The sequence below is a fragment of the Dermacentor albipictus genome, chromosome 10, assembly GCF_038994185.2.
Source record: "Dermacentor albipictus isolate Rhodes 1998 colony chromosome 10, USDA_Dalb.pri_finalv2, whole genome shotgun sequence".
NCBI lineage: Eukaryota > Metazoa > Arthropoda > Arachnida > Ixodida > Ixodidae > Dermacentor > Dermacentor albipictus.
Window position 1 is genome coordinate 61,238,996 of NC_091830.1, and position 19,963 is coordinate 61,258,958.

Genomic DNA, 19,963 nt, shown 5'->3' on the forward strand with positions numbered 1-19,963 from the left:
ATCACCGTTAACACTAGTCAGTTCTAAAGTCGCTTGTGCAGGCTTGTCGCGCTCAAAACTGCAACAATGCTTTCGTCGCCTTTAGTGGCGCCAAATAGCAGTGTTAAACATGATATATGAGGTGGCATAGTGAACAGGGCTATAGTCCTGATGTTCGGGATGATAGCTTTCGACTGAAGGCAAGGTTTCAAAGTGTATCTCTCTATCTGTCTCTCTCTAAACTATCGCAGACTGGTCATGAATTGGTGGCGATCCTGGCGGCGGGATCACAGGGCCCGTGACATTGGCGATCGCAAAAGCTGCGTGGCTCGCTGGGAGGCTGACTACGTGCTGGCGCAGTGGCACACGCTCTCTCTCTTCGACGAGTACCTGGAGATGGGTGAGCAGACACTCTGTTCTCTGTGGCCAACTGTCATATCCGTAACGAGGATGTAGTCGATTCGAGTGCAAGTTAATTCATATTTTGAGTCTCCAATATGTTTTAATGCCAAGAATCATCTGCCTCGTACAAGGTACTGTATTGTAGGTAGGTATGTGCCTGTTGCGCCTCGCTTCCAGCCTGCTTACTTTAAAGAAAAGGTTACGTGCTCGGCGTTAACGTTATGTTTGAACCAGCGTTCTCCAGCGCAGTAGGCGGCGGTCTGGTGATTAGGCCGCAGTCACATGCTCTCCTCTCTCGTGCCAACTAGTGCTTCGAAGTGATTGGTGCACGCGTCATGTCGCCTAGTTTAGAAAAAGCGCGACAGTTTGCATTTTACGCCACAGGCACAGGAGGAGAACGCGCAAATAATTGTCAACCTTACCACTGCTTTTCAGGAGTGTGAAGTCGCACAGCAACAAGTCGTTTATAAAAACGAGAGCGCACCAATTTCCGCAATCCGTTGCTACGAGGAAAAGCGCTTTGAGACGCTATGTGACGATGCTCTTCCTCGGCTTCGGGATCGGCCTACTTTCCCTAACAGTTCTCTGGTAGCAGTTAGCGCTTTGGATACTCCGTGACATTTTAACGCCTTCCAGACCGGGCGAGGTCGTACCGGAAGACGTTGTAACGTTTCCTCGCTCCAGTATGATAAAGCGATCGTCATGTCAGCATCACCAACATCATTGTCGCATTGTCGTCGTTGTGCCGGCACCATGCAGTTCTCACGTACGCTCACATCACAAACACAACTCCTCATCTCGCACGCAAACGCTGCCCCGTCTGGTAACACTTTGCATACTTAAAGCCATGCTGGATATCCAGTTATCTGCAAGACTTATCGCGTAAACATTGAATGAATTGAATAAATGAAGCAATTGTATAGTATATTTCTCACGTGGAGCAGTCATCTTTTCATTTCATCAATGACTCAAGGTACCAAAGCTGAAACGAAATACTCCGGGAGACTCAAGAAATTGGAAAGCCACAGCTAATCTCTGTTTTCCTATTCGGTGTTGTGCGCGGCAACGTAGGTTAAAATGGGGCCCGGCTCGTCTCCACTGTCAACGGCAACTGATCTGGTGCAATTTTGCTCTCGCTTCGGGCCTCATACATAGACGTAGGATCGAACAATTTGAAACCTTTTATAACGTCGCTGCGGTTTTACAAGAGAACTCACATAAACTGCTAATGTGTCTCATTACCGAAGATTTCTTAGTGTAATATAGCGTCGCCCCCTGCCAGATCTCTGTGTTATCATACATTTATGTTTCGTAGTAGTTTAGCTAGATGGCGCACCCCCCTTCTGTCATGTGACGAGCTGGTACCAATCAGGAGGTGTCATCTGGCATGTGAAGTCCTTTTTTAGTAATAAACGGCCGCGGGTCGGCTCAGCCTTCGTTCCGGTTTTCATCGGGAGCAGTTAGCTCCGAGTCTCCTTCACTGCGTCGACGCTCGCCGCGCCTTCGCTGGCCGGGGGCCCCCACTTGCCTGCCGCTGCCGACACAACACTTAGGCTTTGAATTTCTCAAATACAACGTCAGTTGCTTTGCAGCATTAAATTAAATTTTCTCTGCTAACGCTGCGACACTTATGTTCTCAACCTTGCAGCCATTCAGTTCGGTTTTGTCACCCTCTTCGTGGCCGCATTCCCGCTGGCGCCACTGTTTGCGCTCCTCAACAACATCGTGGAAATCCGCCTGGACGCCTACAAGTACACCTCGCAGATGCGCCGGCCGCTTGCCGAGAGGGTGCCAAACATTGGTAAGTGACAGCATGAGGCTGTAGTAGTTATGATCGTAACGTATGTACTACATGCGTCGTAATGAAAACCAAAATGATGTTTTTCTATTAGTCGACGCGTATGCTATCGGCGCTAGTTGCAGATAATTAGTGACTATACGCCCTACCGTCAACAGCAGGCGGAAATACCGCAACACTTCATTGCGATACACGTATGTCTGTCCCGAGCTGAAGGCCACGGATTGATGTGATAAGTCTATTATTTGTTCGCCTTCAAAAGCGTTTGTTTTGACATTTTTTTGTTCCTGCTGACTACGGTCATAAGGAGCTGATTGATGGGCAGGAGTGTTCGCTGGCACCATCAGCTGAAGCGAAGACTCAGTATTCTCCTGGCTTACTTTGGTGAGACTTGCGTCCAGGAAAAAAAATTTTGAGTCGTCATGAATGCGCATGAATTCGAGCGGCGCACTTTAAACAGCGTTTTCCTGTGCAATTTTTTTAACTAACGTTGTCTCCATTGCTTTCTTTCTGTTCAGGACACCTTAAGTACGCAGGTGTTATTGGAAAATCACTTGCGTGAATCGCAGACGTCAACCAACTGCAGCTCAAGTTGCGATGAGCACCAAGTAGGCGATGACATGCTGTTTATCGCAAAGAGCTAATCGAAGAGTTAAATAAGAAGAAAATGTGTGAGGAAATATGTTCGACTCGAGCAGTCAATCAGTTTCTCATACACCGCTACGGGTCGCTGTGATCTGATTTATTTTGGTGAAACATCTCTTGCAAAGGTTGAACAAGGGAAACCTATGTAAGTTGTAAAACTTGGAGCTGAAAAGAATGATTTGCAGAGATTTCGGAGCCTGAGGTCACATTTAGAAACGGTTATACAGCTTTCCCGTACAGCTGGTATCAAAGGTTTAGAGACCATAGCATCTGCAAAAAAAAGGAACACAAAATTACTGCATAGCCGCGTAACGTGAAGTTCTTTCACGTTGCCGTGCAACGTGAAAAGTGGAAGAACACGCATAAGTATGCGTGGTACCACTTCATTTCCGGCTTTGCCTAGGCATCTAAAAAAATATTTTTGACATCTGTCGTCTCCAGCATGCGTACATCATACGTACATACATACATACATACATACATACATGCATACATACATACATACATACATACATACATACATACATACATACATACATACATACATACATACATACATACATACATACATACATACATACATACATACATACATACATACATACATACATACATACATACACACATACATACATACATACATACATACATACATACATACATACATACATACATACATACATACATGCATGCATGCATGCATGCATGCATACATACATACATACATACATACATACATACATACATACATACATACATACATACATACATACATACATACATACATACATACATACATACATACATACATACATACATACATACATACATACATACATACAGCGCATTACGGAGCGTAGCATGAAAATAATGGCACGGTATCTTCGCATGTAAATGTTTCTACAAACCTTCATTAATAGTTGTTGCCTGATTATCCTGGTTATCTTTTTCTCCCTGCCGCATGCGTACAGGTGCCTGGCAGGTGATACTTAAGGGCGTCTCCGTATTTGCTGTCATCTGCAACGTAAGTCCGTCGTCTAATGCTCAGTAGCTCACAAATGAAATAATTTAGCTTGTGCGCACAAAATACACCCACAGACTCCCGCAAAAGTCTGCGAGGTGCGGTTTAGGCAACACGCTTCTTTTTAAATGATCACTTATGTTTCGTAAGAGCAACCACAGACTTAAACTTCCAATTCGAAGCTATGTGCCTAGGCTTCGCGAGAACTCAGATTTTTCTCGAATCTCGTGTCTCGCGAAGTTTTGTGGTAAACTGCACATCCCAAACAAGGCGTATGCATCAGGAGGGCCCTGCAAGTGCTTAAGGCGCCAATTTCTGTTGGTTCTAATCTAAACACACATTTAATGCAAATGGGATGGTTAAATTATTTCTTTGTTTTAAAATACAAAGAAGCAAACAAATACTTATTCAAGGTAACGTAACACATACATTTTGTGTTTATACAAAATAAAAAAAACATCTGTAGGATCTGGTAAATAGTTGGATTAGGAAGCAAGCAACGCTACTCCTTCTCCTCACAGAAGTCTCACCACTTCTGAATACCAACTGTAGGGCCTAAGCCACGAAAAAAGAACGAAGGAATTCACAATAAAGGAAACAAAGTCGACTTTCCACTATAACGGACTCATTGCCACGTCCATAACGAAACACGTTCGCAGGCGTTCCTGATCGCCTATACCAGTGACTTCATTCCGCGCATGCTGTACCGCATGGTGCACACCAAGAACCACAGCCTGCACGGGTTTGTCAACTTCACGCTGTCCTCGTTCGACACGAGCGACTTCGACGACGAGACTCGGCCGGACAACGCCACGCTGGACGGAATCACCGTCCGCCACTGCAGGTCAGGCAGTCGTAGACCTCCGTCGGCTGTGCGTAAACCGAATTCAACGATCATGACTTAGATTGACCGGGTTAAATTAAAATATATCGTTCAGTACCCCATTATTCAGTCATCGTTTATGCTGAAGAGATCAGTTGTCCGTTGCGCTTTGTGTGCGTATATGAGTAACTGCTTCGTGCGTCAAAACCACGTTGCGTCTTGCGATTGCTGCGAGACATGTCAGCGCCTGATATTGGAGTGTCCCGGTTTCATTGCGCAGAGCACATCGCTAGTGAGGGGCTGTCATCTCCTTGGCCTGCGGTGTACGACACTCGGCAAATGTTTGTACCACAGTGTGCATGCGTCTAAACGTGACCAGGCTCATCACGCTCTACTTGCTTTTCTAGAAGTAACCAACTTAGGTTCACGATTGTAGCTTATTTCTGCTTTCACTTCACAAGGCCTCAGGCTTTATATATTCTGTTTTAACATTCTTAAATAGCGTGACCTGCAGTGACCGGCCCTACTGTGTGTGACCTGTACTCTTCTGTGTTTGTCGTTACTCTTCGAGATTTGTCACCTTGCTCTTTCTTTCCTCTTCCCTCCCCTTCTTCCTATCCCCCATTTCCATATTTCTGTATCCTCCTTTCTGAAGAGCAGGCAGGAGTTTTGCCCCTTCTGGTGGAAGTTGCCAGCCTGCTCTTCATTCTCCTTTCCTGTCAAGTGTGTATATGTTTTCAAAACAAACAACAATAACAATTCTTCACCTCAAGGAACTCTCATTGAGTCGCCGGAGTTGACCTCCTTAGTGCGCTCATCAACATCAAAGCTGCGCCACGACGCCGCTGAAATGAGCAGAACACTCAAAGACTTCATGCTTGTTTCTACTAGACGCTTTGACCCATCCTAACACTACGCAGGTACCTCGACTACCGTGAGCCACCCGGCTCGGGAAACGCGTACCAGCTCACCCTGACGTACTGGCACATATTCGCCGCAAGGCTCTTCTTCGTTGTTGTTTTTGAGGTACGTTGCTCTTGACTTAGGCCGGTGTTTAAATGCTTCTGCAATAGTGCAGCGAGAGAAATACGCGAAGTCTCTCTCTCTTTTTACCCGTCGCTGTTCCCCGCGATTATTCATCGGCTACGCACACCAGAAGGGAACGCATTCTGCCTCTTACCGAACAAGCGTCACAATGTGTCGTAAATACGTGCAATTCATAACGGTTTCTCAAGAGCGGAAATGACAGTTCCCTAGATAAAGAAATACAGACGTGAAACAAAGCCCCTGTGTCACTTATTTCTGTCAAAGCAAAGTATTGAAACACGTGTCCGAAAATAGTTGCATGTTAAGGAGTGATATCACAAAGCGCGCACCGTAAACCAATTCAACTACACTAATCATCAGCGACTCGCAGACGCCTGTGAGAAACTTTGCACGAGGGCGCATATAAGAGAGAGAGAGAGAGAAAGGCAAAGGAAAGACAGGGAGGTTAACCAGAGATTATCTCCGGTTGGCTACCCTGTACTGGGGGAGGGGCAAGGGGATGCGATAGGTGAGAGAGAGAAGAATTACAAAAAGGAAAAAGAAAACTACACACGCAAGTACACGCACGTACACACGAACTGTTTCTGTGGGCACTGTCACGTAGCCCGCAAAGGCGTTCCTAGTCTTACACAGTGTCACCGTACAATCCTACGTCACACAGTGTACAGTCACAATCTGTCGAAAAGTCTCGTGTCTTTAAACTACCGCAGCAGCGCCTTCATAGCGGATCGCGCTGATGTTCGCTAAGGCCAGTTACCAAGGATCTTGTTTTCGGTCATTGGGCGCTTGTCCAGTTTGTCTAGGGTGGCTGAGAGGACTGTTCTTTGCGGCTTGAAACGAGAGCACTGACAAAGAAGGTGCTCGATTGTTTCATTGCACCCGCAGAGAAAGGTTCGTGCGAGAAAGGTTCCCAACGAATAATTAAGGGTCGCGAGGCCAAAATGACGCGCTCGTTGAAGAATCAAATAATCGTAACTTATGGGCGAATTTAGCGGATGGCGGATGATACCAGGCCTCGTGGTCGACAATGAAGAGCCCGACCCTCAGCAGCCGACTGACATAGTTTTGACTACCCAGCCCTGGCGTGATTCACCGTTATAGGATCTAAAGCGGCGGAGCGTTATGTAATCCAAGCCGTTACAGCCTATCACAGTGGTGCAAGATTTTGCCTTCTTCAGAATATAATGTTCTCAGACAGTTCTACTGTCAGTGTGCCAATCATGCTCGATTCTTGGGTGAGGTTCTTCGAGAATCGTTGCAACGTTACGACGACTTTGCTGGCGAACGATGGCACGCCTTCTTTCTTTGGGAGTGTCTTAGCCTATTGTTCCCGCTGTGTGCAGTGCCTTTTGGTCATCCAAAGGGACAGAACGAACTGTGCTGTGCGCTTCTGAACGGCCAGCGTTGCAACATTTAGAGCCACTGAGTTTCATACAACCTTTCTAAAATGAAAAGTGGCGTTTCAGTCGCTCAAGCACCATGGAGATGAAGGCGCCGGATTGGCGTCTGTTCACTCCCGCGCTCTAACGCAAACCTAAATATCCTCTTTCTACTACTGAGCTTGCTTACGTTTGTCGTTTATTGCTGTGTAATGTTTTACGCAAACTTCGATAAGTTGCGCCTAAACTATCGACTTCCGACTTTGTGTATCATCGTAGGCAATATAAAGCACATGTGTGACGGCCCGCTAGTTAACATGTTAGCATTGCTGTGTGAGTGTTGAAGAGTGGGTCATCGAGGTTTGCAAGGAAAAAACACGTTCCCTGCAAATTACTTGCGTTTCACATTTATTGCGGCATAGTGGCAGATAGACCGTTTTAATAATGCATACTCGGGATCCTGTTGCGCAAAAGGTCACGTATAGGCAGACATCGTGTACTGAACCATGAGTAGCACAGATTCGGTCCTATATTCATGCTGGTTGAAGCTCAACTTAAGAAACCTGCTCTAAGTATTTGTTGTGTTTATGTCAATCTATGGTACGTTGCGTTTGTATTCGCGATGTCCTGTTACGCGTGATATACCTTTAAGCTTTTCGAGTGAAAAAAAAAAAGTCGCCAGCCCCTCCTCTTGGTGCCAACTTCTCCTGATTTATTCATTAAAAAAAACAGCGAACAACACGAACACCAGCAACGACGTTCCTCTCATGCTTAAGCTTTTTAGGCTCTCAGGTGGTCGTACTTGTTTAACTCTCTGAAGTGACCAACTCCTGATCTTTCTGTTTTCTTTTCGTTTTTCTTGCTTTCTTCGTACGTCCAGCATGTGGTCTTCTGCATAACGGGTCTCGTGGCCGCCCTGATACCGGACGTTCCCCGGTCGGTTCAGCAGCGGATCAAGCGGGAGCAGATCGTGGCGCAGGACACCATCGCTGGACTGGACTGCGGCCAACAGCCCCAGCCCCGCAAAGGATCCAGGAGTGGCTCTTCGGCCCACAGTAACTGACCACGAGAGCACTGGTATAGTCGGTGCGACCGTTCCACCGAGCAGGCACACACACAGATATCAAACCAAGATAGAGAGAAAAAGAGCATTATATGAAAAGGCAGGTGTACAGAAGGCGGACATAGAAGGAGCGAAAAGCACGGCAATAAGATGCCTTGTCCGTGTTGCTCCCATTGTGTACGTATTTCCTGCGCCTGCCTTCTCATACTGTGTATCACTTGCGATTGTTCAGCTTTCCGTAGCTCTAATAGAATAAGAACACCGTTTGTTTAACGGGAACCTACCATAATCTCTAGACAATTGTAACGCCCGATAGAGGATGCCAACAATTTTGATGGCTGGTTAGAATATTTAGTGCAGTATATTGTTAATGGCTCTCTGCGAGCTTTCTGGCCCGAAACCTTCAGGAGGTTCAGTGGACTATACCCACTGCAAAATGTTGGGCATAACGTTAAGAGCCGGGAAGATAGCGGTGTGGATCAGGGAGCCAACGAAGATAGACCATATTTTAGTTGACATTAAGAGAAAAAAAATGGGTCTAGGCAGGTCATGTAAAGCGTAGGCAGGTGACCGGTGGACCACTAGAGTAACAGAATGGATGCCAAGGGAAGCGAAGTGCAGTCGAGGATGCCAGCAAATCAGCTGGGCTGATGAAATTATTAAATTTTCTAGCGCAAGACGGGGGTGATTCGATATCGCTTGGAGAGCTAGGCCTTCGTCTTGCAGTGAACATAAAAGAAACACACATCACCCTCAATTAGCGCCGACGCTCGCTGTCAAAACGCTGAAATTATGAAGAGTTGCAGCAGCCTAGCCCCCTGACCCCACCACCCCTTGCCTTGCACGCGGTGTAAGGTGGCGCGCTTCCTTTCCGCTTTTCTCCTTTGCGCGCTCGAGATCAAGCCACCATCCTCTGCTCACCCTCGCGCGCTTTGACTCGCACCTACAGCATATGGCGCACGGCCACGGTGCTGTCGCACTGGGACCTTATACGGAACATCACAGCGACGGCGACGACGGAAGTGTGCCTGGAGTGTTTATATACTTGCTGTCGCCGTAATAGGTCGATGATGCTGATAATGATGCTGCCAAAAGCACGTTAGAAGCAACCGCTTCATCGACAACTGACAGTTTGCGCACAGCGCAACCTCACGAGAGCCACAGGCCGCGCCCACAATTGTATCACGCATCCTGAAAACTGTACGAACGTGCGCAATTACTGTACGTACAGGCGAGGCCAGCGCTTGCGGGAACACGGGAGTCTGTGCGCAGCGCCACCACCGGCGCCTCGTAAAATCTTGCGGCGCGGGCGCAACCAAAGCAATGGGCGGGACGTCCGGCGCATCGTTTGCTACGGTTACTCTCAATTTTGTGCGCTTGCATGCAGCGTTAAAAAATCGCAATCGTGAGTGCACGCGATCGAGATGCCAACGCATGGAGAAGAGGATACGACACCGCCTCGGGCTTTTGCCCCAACCCTTGACTGCGCCTGCGTCGCAAGAATTCACGAGGCGCCGATGATGGCGCTCCGCAGTATGGGCTCCCATGTTCCCACTGGCAGTGGCAGCGCCATTTGCAAGCATAGGGAGGTCAGTGCGATAAGTAGCGTAGAAGAGCAAAGCTGCGGGCAAAAAGAACATTGCTTTCCACTTCTAAGTAGGCGTGACGCCACGTCCGATGTAACGCCTCGCTAAAACGACACAATATGTCAATGCACTCCAGCACCACGCGACGTGGAAAATAGCGTTGATGGAAGGCATGCAGTAACATTTGTCGCGTTTGCTTCCGCTTGCTCAGCCGGTCAGCGCGCACTGAAAGTTGTCACTGAAAGTGTCTAAAGCACTTCAGTCTATTCCAAGCCATGCAGATAGGTGTATTTGCTCGCCTTTTTCACTTGGCGCTAGTGCGACGGAAGATAGATCACAAGCTAACGTTGCCAGCTCACAATACAGGCGTAAAACCTAAATTTTATTACTCCCAGCTTGGCCGTTCTATCATCCCACAAGCTCACGGCAGTTCCTGTCACGCAAGCCACTCAAAATATCTGTTTATTTATTTATTTATTTATTTATTTATTTATTTATTTATTTATTTATTTATTTATTTATTTATTTATTTATATTACCTTACATCGTTATACAATATTAACGCGCAATGAGTTCAGGTTATCATGGAATGTTTCACGATTCAATGTTTCAATTGTTTCAATCAATTGAATTGAATGTTTCAATTCAAATTTCACGATGCAATGTGGTCCGGGAGACTGTTTCAATGTGCAATAGCTCTTGGTAGTGGTGATGAGTTAAATGCCTGCGTTTGACCATGAATTCGCATGAAACGTGTTGCGCATGCGTGTTGTGAATGCGACGAGATGTGTGCACAGGAGCATGAAGTGGCAAACAGTAAAAGTTATTGCTATAAGTGTACCTGTGAAACAGACATAAAAGAGCAATGACGCGGCGATAAGTGTGTTTGCTCGCCTTTTTCACTTGGCAGTAGTGTAACAGAACATAAATCAGATAACTCACTCAATCACAAGTCATCCTCAGAGCACTCACACCTTTGCGCATTTGCGATTATTTTTCGCACAACCGGCAAAGGAATCCAAGGACCTGCCTCCTCATGTCCTGCTGCGCTCCCATTCTGCCACTTTGAACGATTGTATTGAAAGCAATAATTTCCGAAATTTGACCCATATCTCATGTAATACCCATTCACTAGGAGCCATTGAGGTAATAAACAGATAAATTAATAAATATCCTAGAAGTGCTTGAGCATGAATACGGCCTCGGTAGAGCTTAAGGAAATGTCAACAATCGCGTGCAAAGGTCGCAGTGCATGGCTGGTCATGGCGTGAAGTCAGTGCAGTGCACGACGCAGTGACGTTCGAACCATTGACAGAACCGAAAATAATGGAAAGTTGACTAAATCGTTCATAATACGGTGCCTGCACAAGGAACCGACTACGAGTATATTGGAGGGCTTTCTTTTTTAATGTAATACGTAGATTTGGTTGTATAGGAAACAACGGACGCCTTAAGCGATTATGTAACACTTTTATAGAAAGTGCATGACGGCTTGGTATTCCTAGCCGCTCACATGTAATCCTATAACTATGCCCTTATTCCTTGCAGCTCTTCGAAGGAGTGTGGCCGTGTTGTGGACTGACGCGGAGTCAAGCCCGTGCTCCAGTAAGCAACCATCGTCATGGTCGACAACTGCCGGCGTCACTTGAAATCCATGGTCACTTGGCGCAGAAGGGGCTGTGCTTCAGCCAATGCCGCAGGGCTTCATATCTACAAGTTTTATGGGCTTCAAACAGTTGGTTTTTATTGACGCGCCAGGCCGTGGTTGTGATTTCGCTTCGCACTCTTCGTGCATTTCAAGAGGCGGCTTCTCCGAGGCTTGCATGCTAATTCCTGTGTTCAAGACAAGTCCAGTGACATTTCCCCGCCGCCACCCGTACACCTCAACGTCTTCGCCTTGCATCTGGACTCGAATCAAGCGTTCAGGGTCGCCTTCACTAGTACAGGAGGACGATTTTTCTTCAGCCATGGCAGCCGTTGTGGACCATGCACCACTGATCAAGTCTTCAGGATGACGACGGAGGGATAGTTGCTTGCACGAACTCTTTCCCTTGTCCGTGAACTGCGTGTACTATCCAACTCCTGGTACATACTGCACCGTGAAAGTGTACCGTACAGCTTGTGCCGTGGACACTCATTCATTCTGGTGTCGAAAGCACGGGTTTGTTGAACAAGCACCCCAACAATTACATAGTTGGCCAAGCGGGCAGCCGTGGTTAGTAGAACACTTCTATTGATATGAAAATGGAAATTGTGTACAGAGACCCCACGACCACCCGACGTCAGCGATAATGATGTGGACGCTCTGAGAAGAGAATGAACCGTTCTTCATTTAAACAGTGTCATGCCCTTGAACCATGAACCTGTGTGAGTGCCTCCTTTCGGTTGTATTCAAGGAAATGTAGCTAAATGGGTGTCCGCGCCAAGGCAGTGCAGCTGTACGATAGTGCATGGTTTGTGTTCCTGTGACATCTCGCAGAAAAGGAGAAGCCTGTTTGGCTCGCCCATGAACTTGCTAGTTCCAGTTTCGAGGCTGGACAGCACGCTGTTGAACTCGGGAGGTCGTATCGGGCGTGGTCCGGCATACTGGCCCGGTGGCGTAGACCTAGCGCTCCAAGGCAGAGTGCGCTCCCCAAATGCAGACTGGACCTTATGGCGATAACTGTCATATCAGACTTTTATTCACTTACTTGCAGTTTTCTTTCGTGAGTGGCTGTGTGGTGGTATCGCTAAACACACATGGACGCACATAATCATCGTAGCGAAAAACATCCCAAGCCTGACATCAAGACGCAAAATAGTGTGGGAAAAGAAGTCTAGGGACTGTCTGGTTTTTATTGCTGTAGATGTGTTCGAACACTGGCCTGCACTATAGCTTATAGCGTGTACACACGCCGATATAACGTTACTATGAGCGGCACCATCAGAGATTTTGTGCGGAACCCTCCGTGGTTGCTCAGTGGCTTTGGTGTTGGGCTGCTGAGCACAAGGTCGCGGGATCTAATCCCGGCCACGGCGGCGGCATTTCGATGGGGGCGAAATGCGAGAACACCCGTGTGTTTCGGTTTAGTTGCACGTTAAAGATCCCCAGGTGGTCGAAATTTCCGGAGTCCTCCACTACGGCATGCCTCATAATCAGAAAGTGCTTTTGGCACTTTCTGATTATACCCAAACCCCATAATTTAATAACTTTGTGCGGAGCGCGTGCTCTAGCCAATATGTGGTGAACAAAGTCTCATTCGGCTTATCTGTAAAGATAAGCTGAATGTCAAGCAACATGGTACGTGCCGTTCCGCTCCTGCAAATAACTCCGTTTTTTCTTTAAAAGTTGCCGGGAACAACAATAGCTCCATCATCGGGCCTTTCTCTGTAGTTTTCACTGTGGCGTCCCTAAAGAACGAACGACGCCTGCATGTGGTTTTGGTTTTCTTTTTGATCTCTCTGTCCTTACTTCTGAGATAACATGTTGGCATGTATTAGGAGAAACAATGATACAGAAACATCAACATTTCTTACGGCTGTCGTCAGTGCAGTTCAATTTTCAAATATTCTTATGCACTGAATGATCAATAGTGCCGACCAAGCGAATCATCACCCTGGTGCCGGTGTTTCGAAAAGGGCATTTTAATGTCCTCACGAAGACAAGGTCCTCTTGTGAAAACGTAGTCTCCAAGCTGAGGCTTCTTTTGTTTGCGCCACGCTGTTGATCAACTCGTCTTAATCCTCTCATATTGCCTCTCTAAGGTCCTTTGAAATTTTATGGTGGCAATTATTACAAATTGTATATGGCATCTTAAGTTGAATTTCTTTAAGTATGATGCTGTTATGACCACTATGATAAGTGAGGTTATGTAACTGAGAGGACGAGAGGCAGGAAATAATGTACCTTCCCCAGCATAACTGAAGCCCTAGTCCTGGTCTCTTTGGTGGGCTTTGACCTCCTAGCCTGGGATATTCATTGTGCCGTACCAAAAGCAACCACCACGCTTTGCCTAATATCCGGGGAAACAGCGACTATGTCCTTTTAGCTGCCGAAGCACTTATGTATGGCCTCTGAGAATAGGTGGCGCAACAGTTGCTGCGGTCACCGCGTCTCCGAGGTCATGGCTCATGAAGCTTGATTACTGGTCTCGTCAGAGGGTATCGCTGTATTTCTTTTTGTACAATGTGCCTAAACTTTGAGGTTGTATCACTTCATACGCGTTCTTTGAAAAATAATGGTTGTATTTATTGCGGGAAGTTAATTGAATTATGTATTGCCAGTGTTGTAACACAAGTACCCCCGCTGTAGACAGGACGGGTGAATACATTGGATAGCAGCAGTGTGTGCTCATTGATTTCTGCCCTATATAATTGGTTCAAGAACTGCACCACTACGTGTCAACATACTGCGAAGTACAATCTCGGCCTGCTCCGCACATTTTGAGTGCTCTGGACTTGTTATTGCTTTCTCCAAAGCTCCAGGGGAAGCTCCACACAAAAATTTAAATCATCACACATGCATAAATTGACTGTATTGAATTTGATGTGAAGTGACTATGACTCGTTTAAGCCACATCAGCATTTTTTCTTTTTTTTGGCTGAAGAAGGTTTACAGGTGAAAATAACGATGGGCGCCTAAAAAAAGTGCTGCCACTAAATTTTTTGTCCCGCTTCTTTTTTTTTCTATGAGTCGCTGTCGACCCGGTAATAACGACGAGAAACCCGAGTTTTTCAAGTGTGTGACAAATCCGTAATTACGTCCCTATTTAGCGCGGGCAGTTCAGTTCAATACGTACGTCGTATGCAATACGACGTTGGAAGTTGAGCAGGCCACAACTTACGTCGCCAAAGCAGAAAGTTCTATTGGTCATCTGCTATCCCGAATTACTGACGCATGCAACAGTCAGCCTGATAAGCACCATCTAAGGTCGCATTATGTAATTTGTTTGCGGCGAAGCTGTTTAGGCGGACCCTGTGCGGTCGTTGTCGGATTTCGCTAAAAAGGTACCACATGACCTGGCGGGAGAGGGAAAGAAGAGCTCAACAGGGGGAAAGGGGCTGGAGTGGCCCCTTTCCCAACCCCCTTCTCCCTGTGAGATTGCTATATTATACGGGAAAAATGAGGCTCTCACACGGTGCGTTTTCGACGATCGAGCCAGATTGGCATCAAATTTATCGACGATTGATGCCACCCTGCCGCAAAAGAAACAAATGTTACGCTGGTGGTTTGCGGCCAACGAACAGTGCCGAGCTATTGAAACCCGATACCAGGAGCTCGTGGCTGTCAGGCACTTCTTGCTCGAGCAAGAAGTGCCCGTCAATCGTCAAACCAATCCCACCAATCGTCAAAACGATTGCAGGGTCCGCATCTCCAGTGGTGGGCCTTGCGCCCAATGTACGGAGCTTTGGATTAGTGGTTCTGCACACTCCATCCCAGCTACAACTGTGGGAAGACCACGAGTAGTGCGTACTCCTGAGGAAGAAGCTGCCTACCGCGAACATCGACAAGAGTTGGCTCGTGTACGGGCTCGTCGTCGTAGGGCCGACCCCGAGCTGCGCGCCAGAGATGCCAGAGTTTAAACGGCAGCGCTCCTAAAGCACGCCCACCACGCGAAGCATGCAGGAGCGAATGGTGAAACAAAACATTTACAATGCAGACTGCTTGCTAAGTTTCACTTGCATGATGTAACACTCTTTGTACCCAACCCAGCTTCGCTGTTCGACCGTCTTGACGGACTAGAAGGGGCGGTGATTTTTTTTTTTAAATCCTTTTTACCATTCGTCCTTAGCCCAGATGAAGCTTCTTTCACGCTATCGCCGACATCAGTCCATCGGCGGGACAAATGATAAGTGTAAAGAATCGGAGGAAAGGAACCCTTGCGAACTGCCGCCCCTAATACCTTTGAAGGTCTGCACTCAAAATTCTTCACATTAGTTTCTTCCGCCAGTTTTGCGGCTCCGGCAGTAGCCCGACCATGCGTAAGCCATGCTGAAGCTTTGTTCAGTTTTCTGTGTACGAGTTCGAGCCGTTCAGGATTGTTTCCTGTCACCGCTTTTACAACGTGTTATCGGTGTGCGATGTGTACATTTGAACGTGCAATGCCGAACACGTGTTGCCTGCCAAAAGTTTCCGGAAACTATCAAACGGAGAAGATGCTGTACTTGCACATGCTAAAGATGGAAGCACAAGGTGGCCTGCGCTACCCCGCACAAGAGGGTTTTTTTCACCTGCACCGTATGCTAAGGTAAGACTGCGCCGCGCAGTACTTTTGCCACCACTCTTTCTTGCCTGCTGGTGTTATTCTTCTTTCAGTGTATTGTCTGAAGTACGAGCAATTACAATGGTGTTAAATGGCGGTTAACTAGTACGCGCACTGATTCTGCACTCAAGTACGTGTGCGCCGTTTCCTTCAAGCCCGTGTTTTAGGGGCAAGGCATGCGTACACTCATTTAAGAACAGGGCGTGCTTATATAAAGTTTCATCACTGAAGCCGCATGCCTGTCACGGCACACTTGTCGCTGTTGCGTCAAAGTGCTACAGCTTCTCGGAAGCGCACCGCCGTTGACAGAGTTGAGGCCGATGTATCCCGTGACGGTAACTAATTATTTGTGCAGTTATTTCGCGCTCGTCTGACGTTTACGCCCACCAACTGTGGTCTCCTTAGTGGTACACGCACGCGTGGAGGTCAGTTCTCGGAGATGAAGTTGCCTCGGGTTGTCTTTACAATTTAATTTCACCGTGAGAGCTTTTGATGTATGTGGCAGATAAAGCTGAAAGAAAATAATACCCAGCTTTTTGGTGTGACACGCTTCGCGCTCAATTTCCGTATATCTCGCGGATTCCGAAGCTGATGAGATGATGTCGTTGGACATCGTAGCGCGGACATGTCCAACGACATGTCGGACATGTTGGACATGTCGTAGCGCGGTAAACGTCTTGTCACATGACGTGCAGGGACGTAACGTGATGTACGTAAGGTGGCAATCGATTTCGCGCACTGGTCAGCAACCACACCGCGACCGTGCCACGGGAAAACGAGGCCGCCGGGGTAGGTTAAGAAGGGAGATAAGATGTGAGAGGCGCCATTCGTGTCCCGGAGAAGCGATAACGGTGAAACAGGTTCACCGTGCCGATACCAAAGACGCCCAGGGAAGGTGGATGAAAGCGCTTATTTGGCGACGTGCATCCACAGGTCGTGCCAAAATCCACTAACCTGAATCCCGGCCATGGCGGCCGCATTTCGATGGAGGCGAAATGCGTAAACACCCGTGTACTTAGATTTAGGTGCACGTTAAAGAACCCCAGGTGGTCGAAATTTCCGGAGTTCTCCACTATGGCGTGCCTCATAATCAGAAAGTGGTTTTGGCACGTAAAATCCCATAAACTTGTTTTTAAATTGATTAACCTACCGAGCTCCACTGCCGTGCGTGGGACGAATAGAACATGTCACTTTTGAACTGTCTGCGTGAGACCGGTTTAGACGATCGCCTGTAGAACCTGTGAGACGTGCAGTGAGTGCGAAATGAGTGTGCTCGATAACTTCTTGTGCGGACATGATTACTCTTTCGTGTATTGCGTCTACAGTGCGCATCCGCTTATTGGACAACGTGTATATAGTAGCTCATTGTACCATAACATAATCACCCGCCACCTACCTTTCCCTGTATTTCCCACTTCCCCTTTCCCCAGTGAGGAGTAGAAGGCTAGAGACACGCTCTCCAGGCCGACCTCTCTCCTTTCTCTTCATTAAAATCTACTCCTCCTACTCCTCCTTTAGCGTGACTTTGGATCGCTTTTGATGCCAGCATCGCGTGGGGTGATCTTGGGTGAAGTGGTCACGAACCCACACAAAGAAGCGTTTGCGATTGAAGCGTGACTTTGAAAGGAAAGGAGGGTGGAAGGGGGACGCAGGAAAAAACGCAATGCTGACAATGTTGTTTTCAAATGCAAATTATTAGGCATTCCATCGCATACTTAGTGAACAAATGTATCGCCCTCGATAACGTGTGGTCAAGATATGGATAATTTATGATACGAACGGCAGATAGCACCGTTGGTGCTAGCACTTTCTAGCCTGCTACACTGCAAGGGAGGAGCAAAGGGGACAAATAGAATGATGAAATATGATGATTAGGATAGGAGGAATGGATATGCGTTTACAATAACCACGTAACACAGTGGTCTGTAAAGCATTGAGTCGAGTCCACTGTTGTACAGATAGTCTGTAAAGAGCACTCATAGCTATTTTGTCCCCATGCGGTTACGACAAGTACCGGCAATAACAAACAGCCTCCGATAATGGTTGCTTTCCTATGCTTGCCAGCGCAGAGGCCAACGTCCACCCGCGCTCTCACGTAGGAAGGGCAGTCGCTAAATGCATGCCACACAGTCTCAGGCACGTGACGGTATTCGCCGTTCGGGCAGTTTGCACGGCCGTTGAGATGTGCGTAGCATCGAGTGAAGGTGACGTCACGGCGAATTAGATGGAGCACGCTTGCTTGACCCCGCTTGGCTTTAACGGGAAGGTGGAAGGTCCTGTCATGGATCATTTCCCGCACGCGCCTGTAACAAGTGCTTGGCTGAGCAGGGTAGGACAACGCGCAGTACTGCATAAGTAAAGGAATTCGCTTCCGTTTGTGAATACGGCGCCCCTACAGCTGAGGCTTCGGTAAAAGCTGATGCTGCTTCAGCATCAGCTAGCTTCGTTACCATCTGAGTCGCAGTGACGATTCCCGTTGGAACGTAATGGGAGTGACCGATTTGGTGAGCAAGGTCGAGTAACTCCAATACGCCCAGGACCAAGTTAAAAGGGGGTCCTCTCATAAAATGGTAAAATATTTGTGCGTTCATTTCGTGTCGGAGAACGCTGTCCATTTACGGAGTATCTGGCAGTAATTGAGGTCGTAGCGCTGGATTCACACGGACAAGAAAGACCACAGGACGTGCGATTTTCTATGACCTCAATTACTGCAACGAACCACCTGTAGCCCAAAAGTCCGCATATCTGGCAGGTGATAGACTGAACAGCATCTTGTATGGCAGCTCATTCTGCAGCTTTTTCTAAGTCATACTGCGTTCCATTTTAACTCTCGTGCGGTCGCAAAGGCCTCTGCTGGAACGCACGAAGTGACGAACTCATCTGTGTATGCTTGTAGAGAGCCGCCGTACAGCACAGAAACAACGTATAAGCTGCTTAAGACCAACGGAGGAGATTCGCGACTTCTTAGCAATCTCGGCATTTCAAGGCGCATTATTGGTCTACAGGCAGTGTCCCCAGATGTGTTTACTGGATCTCGTTATGAGTGAATCCTGAAGAATTACCATTGCAATGATGTGTTAGTTCATTGGTAGATTAAAGCGGGGTGTGGTAGTGAGAAGTACAATGCATTGGACAAATTGGTCTTGCATAACAGTTTAGGCGAATTAGCGCTTAGAAGGGCGCACACACACAAAAAAAAGAAGGGGTTGGGGGAGAGCTCAAGACATAGAGGGCAACAGAAGAGAGGAAAGGCATGGAGGTTAGCCAGCGCCCTCAGCGGGCACTGGAAGTGAAGTGTACAGCCTCCCGGCATTTTAACAATATTGACTTTAGTACACTGTTTTTTCTTTTCCAGTGAGCGCGCGAGCGTCGACTGCTTGGCACGTCAGCGCCTTATAACGGCGATAAGTGCCGAGATCACGATTATTAAGAAATTTATTATCCGCTAACTTCAAGAAATATTGCCACAACTTCATTTAAATTTGAGTTGTGCGCTTTCTCCGGATATGTATGAGCTTGCTTTTTTATTCCTGTGTGGTTTCTGCAACACTATAGTGATGTTCTACTGTTTATCCATGTATTTAGCTCCACATTTCTGTGAGAATGTAACACTTTGCCAACACTTGCCCCCTGCGGCAATAGCCTTTTTTCGCTCTCTTTTTTTGTAAGGAGTAACACGAGATCTCGCCTTGCAGTGTTTCAGACTTCATTCTATGTGTATTACATACCTCAATGTAGTTGTACGTTACGTAATAGGCATTGCACGCATCAAGCACTGTCGATGTTCCTGCGCTAACCTATCGCTTTATACAGTAGGTGTCGAACTTTAAGTTTAGAGTTTAGACTTTTGAACCCGCAGGGAAGCATCGAACTTTCGACACCTTTGCAAAGGAGTGCATGGCAGTGTGTCAGTTTTTTTTATAAAGTGCCATTGTTGGAAGGACTTTCCGGCACGAAGAAAGAAAACAGCACAAGACA

General features: G+C 47.2%; 1 protein-coding gene across 3 annotated transcripts in view; it reads left to right on the forward strand.

The window, feature by feature from the left end:
• Positions 1 to 14,161, forward strand: part of LOC135912108 (anoctamin-4-like) — a 114,249-nt gene extending 100,088 nt beyond the window's left edge. For all 3 annotated transcript variants that reach the window (XM_070527847.1, XM_065444492.2, XM_070527848.1), the window contains 7 exons: positions 231 to 379; positions 2,030 to 2,182; positions 3,796 to 3,848; positions 4,505 to 4,689; positions 5,589 to 5,694; positions 7,975 to 8,149; positions 11,292 to 14,161. In XM_070527847.1, the coding sequence (XP_070383948.1) occupies positions 231 to 379; positions 2,030 to 2,182; positions 3,796 to 3,848; positions 4,505 to 4,689; positions 5,589 to 5,694; positions 7,975 to 8,149; positions 11,292 to 11,392 (922 nt within the window). In that variant the 3' untranslated portion in view covers positions 11,393 to 14,161. The remainder of the gene's footprint in view (positions 1 to 230; positions 380 to 2,029; positions 2,183 to 3,795; positions 3,849 to 4,504; positions 4,690 to 5,588; positions 5,695 to 7,974; positions 8,150 to 11,291) is intronic.
• Positions 14,162 to 19,963: the final 5,802 nt, after the last annotated feature.